The 12,055-nt window shown below is 39.2% G+C and overlaps 1 protein-coding gene across 1 annotated transcript in view; it reads right to left on the reverse strand.

Moving 5' to 3' along the window:
- The window catches only part of tmem123.L (transmembrane protein 123 L homeolog), a 34,541-nt gene extending 23,536 nt beyond the window's left edge, over positions 1-11,005 (reverse strand). The window contains exon 1 of the mRNA XM_018247756.2: positions 10,770-11,005. Coding sequence (XP_018103245.1) covers positions 10,770-10,863 — 94 coding nt within the window. The 5' untranslated portion in view covers positions 10,864-11,005. The remainder of the gene's footprint in view (positions 1-10,769) is intronic.
- Between the last annotated feature and the right edge of the window lie 1,050 nt (positions 11,006-12,055).

Here is a 12,055-nt window from a genome sequence, read left to right on the forward strand (position 1 = left end):
TAAAATAAGTTTCACAGCAAAACATTCCCCTTCTGTTGTGACTTAGCCTGAGTGATTGCAAGTCGGTAGGAGATTGTGTCAAAAAATTTTTTACTAACAGAGACCAGCAGACCAGGACTGTGAATGATTAAGCCTTTAATTCTTAAAAGAAAAAGCACATTTTACAGTTTTTTTATTATTATTAGATTCCTCCATTTGATTTTAGAGTTATTTTAAAACAGTTTTATGGACACTGTTTACCAGAAAGCATTGATCCCAGAAAGAAAAAGCATGACACGAAAACTATATAACAAGGGAGGAGGCCAAATATGGACTTTAACGCCTCTCATTAAAGACGTTAGAACTTTAGAAAAGGCATATTAAAAGCTCAGTAAAAGTACAAGAATGAAAGGCAAAAACACTAGTAAAGTGACAAACAGAAACAAAATCAAAAGGCAATGAGGAAGGAGTAGATAAAAACAGAGTATGGAACAAAAGTTGCTCATCCAGCTGAACGTCTCCAGCATAATTAAAGGGATACTGTCATGGGAAAACGTGTTTTTTCCAAATCGCATCAGTTAATAGTGCTGCTCCAGCAGATTTCTGCACTGAAATCTGTTTTTTTAAAAGAGCAAACTGATTTTTTTTTTATATTTAATTTTGAAATCTGACATGGGGCTAGACATATTTTCAGTTTTCCAGGAGCCCCCAGTCATGTGACTTGTGCTCTTACAAACTTCAGTAACTCTTAACTGCAAGTGATATCACCCCCCCCCCCCCAGAAGCCTAACAACAGAGCAATGGGGAGGTAACCAGATAGCAGCTCCCTGACACAAGATAACAGCTCCCTGGTAGATCTAAGAACAGCACTCAATAGTAAAATCCAGGTCCCACTGCGACATATTCAGTTACATTGAGTAGGAGAAACAACAGCCTGACAGAAAGCATTCATATCCTAATGTGGTGGATCTTTCTGAAAGCTCATGACCAGAAAAAATTACCTGAGATGTCACCTACACACCAATATTAAACTAAAAAAATATACTTGTTGGTTCAGGAATTACATTTTATATGCTACAGTGAATTATTTGCAGCGTTAGTGTAATTTCTAAATAAAAATTACACCATAAAAATCCTGACAGAATCCCTTTAACCCTCTTTCACTCCAGTTGCGACAGGATTTGTTGGCACAGAATGAAATGATCCAGAAGCCTTAATTATACCTGAAAATCCTACAAAGTTGGAAGGTGCTTATTTTAACGCCCACATAAAAATGTGGTTACATTATATTAGGCATGCACCGAATCCACTCATTTGGGATTCAGACAAATCTTTAATGAAAGATTTGGCTGAACCCCGAGCCATGTGCAAACTATGTGCAAAATACGGAAAGGAAGGTTTAACAAAAAAAAAAAAAAAAATTCCACTTCCTCATTTGTGTGATGAAAAGTCATGTGATTCTGGGCGACTCCTGAATCCTGATTCGGTGCATCCCGAAAGTATAGCTTGCATCAGTGCTAGTATAGTGTGAAGAACTCATGAGTAAATAATGTAAGCAACAACAAGGGGCCCATTAACTCAAAATTTTCTTTTGATTTTCTTGAATCTCAAAAATGTGTGGATTCCCATTTAATTCAAAAAAGCTCTAAAAAATTGATATGTATTGAATGTAAAAACCATGAATACAAAACTTCGCCAGGTAAAAGTTGTCAAGGTCTTATAGACATCAAAGGGAGTTGCGTTGATCCTATTGCACCGGTTTAAATCAATTCTGACTTTTATATGTTTTCGGATTTTTTTAGCTAGGAATTGTCCGAAAAACAATTTTTTTGAGGTATTCATATTTTTTTCCGGATTGTTCAACGTAATTTCCATTCATGATTTTGTAGTTTTAGAAAAAGTTAGTTTAGTCATGGTTTCAAAAACCTCAAACCACTAAAATTCGACCATTAATAAATAAGCGGGTTTATAAAAATTTGAATCTGAGTGTTTTTCTTTTCAACCACGACTAAACTCACACAAATGTCTACTTGCATATAAAAAGATCCAAATATAAAAAAGAAGAACAAATCAAAATGTGGAACAAATCCAAATAAAAAAATCTCGAAATTCTCTTTTTTGCAAAAAATTTCCATGCAATTAGAAAATTAAAAAAAATTAAAAACCTCTAAGAGCTCAAATCAAAGAACGATTTTACAAAATGCACAGCTTCCACTATCTTCTACATGACCTCGCCAGGTTTTAGATGGAGAAGTTTTGTACTAGAGTTTTTGTGGTTTTCACACTCCCCCTGAGGTCCAATATCTGGTCAGGGGCCATACTTGAGTTGTAATAAAAGTAACAGATATATGAAAACATTGGCCATAGTTATACGAATGTCTATTACAGAAAATAAGGGTCTACCTCCCAAATATCACCATTGGTTACCGACCTTCAACTTAGTCTACAGACTTCCAGTCTGAGCCCCCTACCAATGCATACGACTTCTCTAGGTGGGCGTGTCCTATAGATTGCATAATACTGCTAAGTGGAGAATTTGTCCCTTTATTGAACACCACAGGGTCTTTAAGGGGCAGAATTTTTTTTATGGTCAAAACCGTCAAATTCAACTAGGGATTTCTAGAACTCGATTTTCAAGATCTATCAAACTCTGGTCCTTTAAGAATTCGACTATTCACCACCTATGGTGGAGAGGTCCAGTGACCAATTTGGAGATGTTTGTAGCCTTCCTGACATTCGAGTTTTTCTCCGAGTTTGGTTGAATTCACAACAAATTCAATTCGAGTTTTCGGGTTAGTAAAATTCGTCCGAGTTTTAGATATTCAATTTTTTCATTAAATAACCCCCCAGTCTAATTTTTAGTTTATTCAAATTTAAGGGAATTAACTGACTCGACCTTTGATAAATGTGCCTCTAAAGGGCAAATTCACTAACCTGTGGAAATTCGCCAGCGACGGCTTCGCTCACATCGCCAGGCAAAAAAATCGCCAGGGCAATGCTAATTCACTAAAATGCGAAGTTGCGTCCAGGGCGCCGAGCGATGGTGAAGTTTCGCTAGCATTAATTCGGCAATCAAAGCGAAGTTGCGTTAGCGTTGGCTAATTTGCATACGGTGGGATTTCAACGGACGTATATGTTGCAGCAAATACATTACACAAGCCCAGGGAAGCTTAATAAAATAAAATAAAGTTATTAAAATGCCCTACACATGTGCCCACTGTATAGTTTATGTGTCATATGTTAGGAAATGTAGGGGGGAAGCCAGGTACCCTAAAAAGAATTTACAATCTTTTGCCGCCTATCAGACAAATCTTTAATGAAAGATTTGGCTGAATCCCGAGCCATATGCAAACTATGTGCAAAATACGGAAAGGAAGGTTTAACAAAAAAAAAAAAATTCCACTTTCTCATTTGTGTGATGAAAAGTCATGTGATTCTGGACGACTCCCACACTAAATCCTGATTCGGTGCATCCCGAAAGTATAGCTTGCATCAGTGCTAGTGTAGTGTGAAGAACTCATGAGTAAATAATGTAAGCAACAACAAGGGGCCCATTAACTCAAAATTTTCTTTTGATTTTCTTCCATGAATCTCAAAAATGTGTGGATTCCCATTTAATTCAAAAAAAGCTCTAAAAAAATAATATGTATTGAATGTAAAAACCATGAAAACCTTGAATACAAAACTTCGCCAGGTAAAAGTTGTCAAGGTCTTATAGACATCAAAAGGAGTTACGTTGATCCTATTGCACCGGTTTAAATCAATTCTGACTTTTATATGTTTTCAGATTTTTTTAGCTAGGAATTGTCCGAAAAACAAATGTTTTGAGGTATTCATATTTTTTTCTGGATTGTTCAACGTAATTTCCATTCATAGTTTTTTTATTCGGATCGTTTAATAAATGTCATGGCTTTTGTAGTTTTAGAAAAAGTTAGTTTAGTCATGGTTTCAAAAACCTCAAACCACTAAAATTTGACCATTAATAAATAAGCCGGTTTATAAAAATTCAAATCTGAGTGTTTTTCTTTTCAACCACGACTAAACTCACACAAATGTCTACTTACATATAAAAAGATCCAAATATAAAAAGGTTACAGATACTGTATATGAAAACATTGGCCATAGTTGCACGAATGTCTATTACAGAAAATAAGGGTCTACCTCCCAAATATCACCATTGGTTACCGACCTTCAACCTAGTCTACAGACTTCCAGTCTGGGCCCCCTACCAATGCATACGACTTCTCTAGGTGGGCTTGATAGATTGCATAATACTGCTAAATGGAGAATTTGTCCCTTTATTGAACACTACAGGGTCTTTAAGGGGCAGATTTATTAAGGGTCAAATTGAAAATTCTAATTTTTTTATGGTCAAAACCGTCAAGTTCAACTAGGGAATTCTAGAACTCGATTTTCAAGATTTATCAAACTCTGGCCCTTTAACAATTCGACTATTCACCATCTATGGTGGAGAGGTCCAGTGACCAATTTGGAGATGTTTGTAGCCTTCCTGACTTTCGAGTTTTTCTCCGAGTTTGGTTCAATTCGCAACAAATTCAATTCGAGTTTTCGGGTTTGTAAAATTCGTCCGAGTTTTAGATATTCAATTTTTGATTAAATAACCCCCCTGTCTAATTTTTAGTATATTCAAATTTAAGGGAATGAACTCACTCGACCGTTGATAAATGTGCTTCTAAGTGTTGCCAGGGAGAGCTGACTTTTATCATTTACAATTGATAACTGAATGCAGGGGGGAGCAGTCAATACAATGGTAAGCAACTGGTAGGGCATTCTGACCGCTGTGGCCCTCGGAGGAATAACATTGTGCTGTATATACTGATGCAGCCCTTCCCACTGGATCATACTGGCATAAAAAGTTGTTGGAAGTGAACCCATAAAGGAGCATCTGGCTAAATCTGTCCCTTCCTATGACTGAAAAAGTCCCCTGATCAGCACTGGCCAAATGTTCACAAACAAGCTCGAATTCCTTGCTTATCTCCCACCTCCTTCCCAAAAGTCAAATACTGTGTGTTGAAAATATAAACATTGGTGTTGGTAATGATAACACTACCAGGATCTGGAGATGTTATTGTGACATACACAAACTGTAACAAAACGTGTCGTGCAAGAGATTTGTGGGGAACGTCTAACCACAGTGGCAGCGGAAGCCATAAACACATTCAATAATAAATATATCCCCAGAGAGCTGTAGCAGCTACATGCATTTTTAAGATTAGAAACTAACAGGAAATCGCATGTTTAATATAGAATCTGTAAATTGTGATTTAAATGGCATGAAATGCGTGCAGCCAAACTAATATTCATTATGCTTGATAAAAAAAAGTTGGAGAGCAACACAAACATGAATAAAGTTCCTGGGAGCGTCAATTACGGGCTGTAATTGACTAGTGGTAGCCCCTATGTGGACTGACAGTCTAAGTGGGGCTCAGTTTGTCAGTACACCTGTTTTTTATGAAATTAAAACTTGCCTCCAAACCTGGAATTAAAAATAAGCACCTGCTTTGAGGCCACTGGGCGCAACATCCAAGGGGTTGGTGAGAAACATGTTGCGCCTGAGCCACTAGTTGGGGATCACTGCTCTAAGGGGTCACCTTTGTGCTTTAAAACAATTTTTCCACCATTTTATATTTTGGTTTCAACAGGCACACCCATAGGTCCATGCCAGATCATGTCAACATCTCATACATCCACCTCCAGCTAACATAATTGGGTGGAACTTGTGGTTACACTCCCACTTGGAGAGCTGCATGGTTTGCAACAAATCCAATGTTACTGTGAAAATTTGATACAATTAGTTGTTGCATGTTAAAATACAGATGTAAAAAAATATCAGTCTGGCCCTGGTAACGTATGCCAGATCAAGACCTACAGTTAAAAACAAATAAAAATTTTGAATGCGAAAATTCCCAGCTCAGTGGGCAGGAGAAAAAAAAAATCTAGGAAATGCCCTTTCGCTGGCTGAATGGAAAATTGATGAGGGGGCTATTCTAAGCACTTTTGCAATGTACATTGATTATTTTTTTTAAATTCCAAGATATTAAAGGATACATGTGTTGTTAATATGAATGAATTTAGTTCTAACAGTACCACCTGCTGGTCAGTTTCTGACCAGTCTGACCACCAAGTAGTCAAGGAAGTTGTCAGGGAAAGAAAGAAAGAAAGAAAGAGGCCTTTCTTTTCTTTTGTAAAATGAATAATTTCCATCATTAGCGGGGAAAGGGACAATCTGCCCCCTGTTCAGCACGCACTACAAACTGTCGGGCAGATTTTAGGCCGAAAATGCAAGAAACATTGTTGTAATAGATGCCTACAAGGAGAGAATATTTTTATTTTGGTTTAAGCACTGGAAAATGAAAGGGCCCAATAATTAGCTTCCTTATTACAATCCAAAATCATACATAAGTGGAGTTTTGACTGATTTATGTAATTTAGAAAACTTCTTTTTCTTATAGTGCAAAAAAATAGCTGTGAAAAGAATACAGCTACAAATAAAGGCAGCTGCAGGTCTGCCCAAGCCAATCTCAATTCATGTAAAACAAGATGTAAGGAACGTGAGAATAGGAAACGGTTTCGTTTCTCAGCTGTCCCTCCGACTCAGGGACTGGGTTACATGATGACTGAACTAGAAACTGTCTTTTCCGTGCCTTTTCCACGTATCTGGAGTTTCCACAGTCAGCCCTGACCAGGCCATTAACACGAGCTCAGCATGATCTCACTGTACTCATGTTCCATATTTCCATGCACCAACTTTATTTTTACAGAAATGTTTCTCCTTCCAAGCATCTTGCAGGGGGGCCCAGAAATGTAGAGGGGTGCGGTCATGCCATCACTGATGCTCAATTTCAATATATCATGGTACAAAAGGTCAAATTTAAAAAAAGTAAATTTAATTTACTGTGGAGCCCAGTAATATCTATTTTCACCACTGCTTACCCGAACAATAAAGTGGTAGAGAAGCGGATCTCTCCCCGATATGCCCACCTTGAGGCTGATCCGATCGTGGGCCCCAGGGCGGTCAGATCGAACGGGGAAGCCTGTCGGGGGGCCCCATACACGGGCCAATAAGCTGCCGACTCGGTCTGTCGGCAGCTTTTATCGGCCCGTGTATTGCCACCTTAAGAATGGCTTGGATGATTTCTTAGACAGACAGAATTTCAAAGGCTATAGTGATACTTAGCTCTATAGTTAGTATATATATGGGTATATATAATTTATGTGAAAGTAGGGAGGGGCGTGTGTATGGATGCTGCGTTTTCATTTGGAGGGGTTGGACTTGATGGACTTTATCTTTTTTTCAACCCGATTTAACTATGTAACTATTTATAGACCCACGTCCGCCTCGCCTTACGTCACAAAAGAGATGGGCAGGCGCTAGTCTATAAACTGAAGGCCCGGAAGCGTGAGGTCACTGGTGGGAATCGCTCAACCCAAACCAACCCAAGATTTAAAGTTTTTTTGTGGTAGCCAGCCCGAACCAGCCTGATCCGCGGGTTTCAGGTCGGACATCACTATGAGGAATGATCAAGGAGCAATCCCCACTTTTATGTCACACATTTGCACATAACGACCGAGCCAGGAGATGTGCTCATTATGAGCATGCGTCTGACCAAACATGGCTGTCTTCACTGAGAGCTTAAGCCTGGTATGATGGTAGAGTCCTGCGCAGAACCAATTTTTGAAACCGGGACACAACCTCACGGCCCCATTTTTACTTGCTTCGACCTGCTACCCAACCAACAACTGACTTATCCACAACCCAATCCACAAACCGCTAACCACCATTAAACAGGAAAGGCTGTTGCTGCAAACAGGATGGGACATCATAAAAAGTGGGTGGGGGCAAGACGCATTCCTACCTGCAAACTGCAGTTTACCCACGTTTATGGGAGTAACCAACCCAGGATGCAGTACTCTAGCTGATGGCATAGGTTTACCAACCTATCAGAGAGCCATAAAAAAGGGAAAAAAAGGAACACAAAAAGCGCAAGCTTTCTAGGTCACTGTATTAAAAATGTTCAAGTCACTATTACTTTAAAGAGGAACACAACCCCCAAATTTTTTTTTGCCATAATAAAGAAAAGTCATTTTAATCTGCTTTTTTCCCTATATACAATCACTTTTGTTCACAATGTTTGTTTATCCCTTTATGTTCTCTGAAACAGTATAAATCAGAGGTCAGTAGTCCTCCAGGCCATCTGCTACATTGCTTCCAGACTGAGAATGATCCCAATAGCAATTACATTTACAAATATCTTTAAAAGCATAGAAAATGTATAACAAATGTATAATGGAAAGCTATATTTTCTTTCATTACGCAAGGAAGATAAAAAACCTGTGTTTGGGGTGGAGATACTTTTAACAATTGTGAGCTAAATGACAGACTGTGACTTCTGCCTTTTATTCCCGTTTGTATCTATTTTAAGTGGTTAAGGAACTAACAAGGGGAAAGCAAGAGAAAGCACTCACTTCTGTTTATAATATATTTCTCCTCTTTCGCGTTGCCCAACTATAAAGGGGTTCACCTTCAAGCTAACTTTTAGTATGTAATAGAATTCCAAGCAACTTTTCAGTTGGTCTTAATTTTGTCTTTTTTTTTTTATAATCTTAAAAAATTAATTATTTGCCTTCTTCTTCTTCATCTTTCCAGCTTTCAGATGAGGGTCACTGACCCCATCCAAAAACAAATGCTCTGTAAGGCTACAGATGTTTACTTTTATTTCTCATCTTTCCAAACAGGCTCTCTTCTATTCATATATCTATTTCAAATTATTGCATGGTTGCTAGGGTAATGTGGACTCTAGCAACCAGATTGCTGAAATTGCAAACTGGAGAGCTGCTGAAAAAGAACTCAAAAGCCACAAATAATAAAAAATGAAAATCAATTGCAAATTGTCTCTCTACATCATACTAAAAGTGAATAACCCTTTTAATTCCCTAAAAACCTTATTAAGCAACTAATGGAATTTTAAAAATTGCTTAATCTCCTGGGCAGTGTCAGGCCGTAATGCCCTTTGTCATCTCCCATGTCGCTACTCTACAAAACCTGAACTCTAGAGGGCAAAAGAGCTCATGTTAGTGCCACTAAGCTGCTTTAATATGAAAACGTTTTACACCTAGTGAAAAAGTATTTAGAATCTAAAGATTGCAAGCTCTTTGGATTAGAGACCCCTTATATATTAATAAACAGAGGTCACATGACAGCTGACATTTGTACTTCAAGAACAGAAGCAGTTCAGCTACTTTGCATCAATAACAGGGGCCTTATGTTGGCTTGCAGTTGTGTGTGATCTACGTACAACAGTTTTTATAATTTATACTGAGCCAAGGTTAATCAGCGGCTTCCTCCCTTTTTCAGAGCCTGAGGGAGGGAACAAGAGGCCTTGGCAATGTTTGAAAAAAAAAAAAAAAATCCCCCCAGGGTGGGGGTATGTCTAGGACATATGTGATGACTGTAAATATCTTACAGCTATTTCATACTGTAACATAGGAAATAATGTACCACCCACTGTAAATTTTTATGATATTAGAAGTCACTGAGGGGTTGTTCTGTGACCATATAAACGCACAAGGCTGCAGGCTGAGTTATACAGGGAACTCTGACTATCACTCATGTATTATAAGGGATAATGTACCCCCTGCTGTAAATAAGGATATTAGAAGTCACTGAGGGGTTGTTCTGTGACCATATAAAGGCACAAGGCTGCAGGATGAGTTATACAGGGAACTCTGAGTATCACTCATGTATTATAAGGGATAATATACCCCCTACGGTAAATAAAGATATTAGAAGTCACTGAGGGGTCCTGTGACCATATAAAGGCACAAGGTTGCAGGCTGAGTTATACCGGGAACTCGGAGTATCACTCATGTATTGTAAGGGATAATGTACCTCCTACTGTCAATAAAGATATTAGAAGTCACTAAAGGGTTCTGTGACCATATAAAGGCACAAGGCTGCAGGCTGAGTTATACCGGGAACTCGGAGTATCACTCATGTATTGTAAGGGATAATGTACCTCCTACTGTCAATAAAGATATTAGAAGTCACTAAAGGGTTCTGTGACCATATAAAGGCACAAGGCTGCAGGCTGAGTTATACAGGGAACTCTGAGTATCACTCATGTATTATAAGGGATAATGTACCCCCTACGGTAAATGATAAGGATATTAGAGGGGCTTGAAAAAGGAGGTCTGAAACGTTGTGTTTTATCTGGGTCAAGAGCCTATGTCTTAAATAAAGAAGTTTTAAGAAAATACATTAGTTAATGGTGCTGTCTGTGATACAAAAGATTCGAAAACCAGTCGGTGGTGGAAACTGAGACTTGCACCAGATGAGAAGAATTTTGGAGGTCTGAGTGCTGACTAAACTCTTGCTAAGGATATGAGAGGTAACTCAGGGGTTCTGTGACCATATAAAGATACTGTGAGTGTCACTAATGTATTATAAGGGATATTGTACCCCAATAATAAGGATATTAGAAGTCAGGGACAGGTTCTGTGACCATATAAAGACACAAAGCTTTAAACAGGTCAGGGAACTCTACAGGTGAAGTCTAATCCTCAAATGACATCACTAAGCAACAACTAAAAAGATGACACCACTAAGCACCATATAAGGACGTATTTAGCAGGTTATTATTGGGCATTTTATGTTCTCGTATGTTTCTTTTCCCTGAAGGTGTTACTATGATGAGTTAAGCGCAGTCTCAATCACAGAGCCAGGGCAATGCCATGCTTCTTCCGCACTCCCCTCTCGCACACACACTTACCTGGAGGTGAATCGACGCTAGTCTGCCCGCTACACGAGACAGTTAGTAGGAGCAGGAGCGCTGCCCCCAGCCACTTATTCCCGGCCAGTCTCATGTTGGTCCCACTAGAATCACGAGCCACAAACTTATCCCTAAAGCGCCCGCTGCTCTAACTCTCAACCACTTTCCTCAGCAGCCAGACCCGGCCTAACTCAGCGGGAGCGCGCCACGTGACGCACCCTCCAACTCCAGAGCGCGGCTCTCGCTGGAACGCAAACAGCTGCTCAAAACCACGTGGGTATGCGTTCCACCGAGTCTGTCACGTTGTGTCACAGCGAGGCTACAGCTTGTTTATCTCTCTTGTAGCAGCACTTGCCAGACAGAGTGTTGGCGCCTGGGAGGATCATTTGAAGCTGCTGTTTAGGCACCAAGTGTACAAGCCAGACCCGTGTACATTCAGATATATATATATATATATATATATATATATATATAATACACAAAAGCCATGAATATCTTGTAAATTATATCCTTATAAACAGTGAGTTCTGATGTCATCAGTTATAAACGGTGAGTTCTGATGTCATTTCTGTCACATGACTCACTGAAATTTGTGTATTATAATAAAGTACCCCTAGTTGCAAAATATGAGGATATTAGACGTTACCTCGGAGTTCCAGGACCTGTATAAAAACACTCGACCTTCGGTTTTTATATGGTCATGAAACGCCTTGGTAACTTATAATATCCTTATAATTTACAAGAGGGGGTACTTTATTCACCATTGGCCGAACTACCGGGGGAGTAGGGGGTGCGAGTGGGCCAGGGCCCGCACCCCCTCAGGGCCCCCTGGCAGTCCGTTCGCCGCTGAGAATGCCGGCATATGCGGCCGTATAGAGGGGGGGTGGGGCCCGGTTGCGCGTCACGCACCAGGGCCCGCCCCCCTCTAGGATCGCCACTGTTATTCACTATATATTATATATATATATATATTATTCACTATATACATATATATATATATATATAGTGAATAAAGTACCCCCTCTTGTAAAATATAAGGATATTATAAGTTACCGAGGAGTTTCATGACCCTATAAAAACACGAGGCCGAAGGCAGAGTGTTTTTATACAGGTCATGGAACTCCGAGGTAACTTATAATATCCTCATATTTTACAACTGGGGGTACTTTATTTATTATAATACACAAATTTTAGTGAGTCATGTGACAGAAATGACATCAGAACTCACCGTTTATAACTGATGACATCAGAACTCACCGTTTATAAGGATATAATTTACAAGATAT

The sequence above is a fragment of the Xenopus laevis genome, chromosome 2L, assembly GCF_017654675.1.
Source record: "Xenopus laevis strain J_2021 chromosome 2L, Xenopus_laevis_v10.1, whole genome shotgun sequence".
Taxonomy (NCBI): Eukaryota; Metazoa; Chordata; class Amphibia; order Anura; family Pipidae; genus Xenopus; species Xenopus laevis.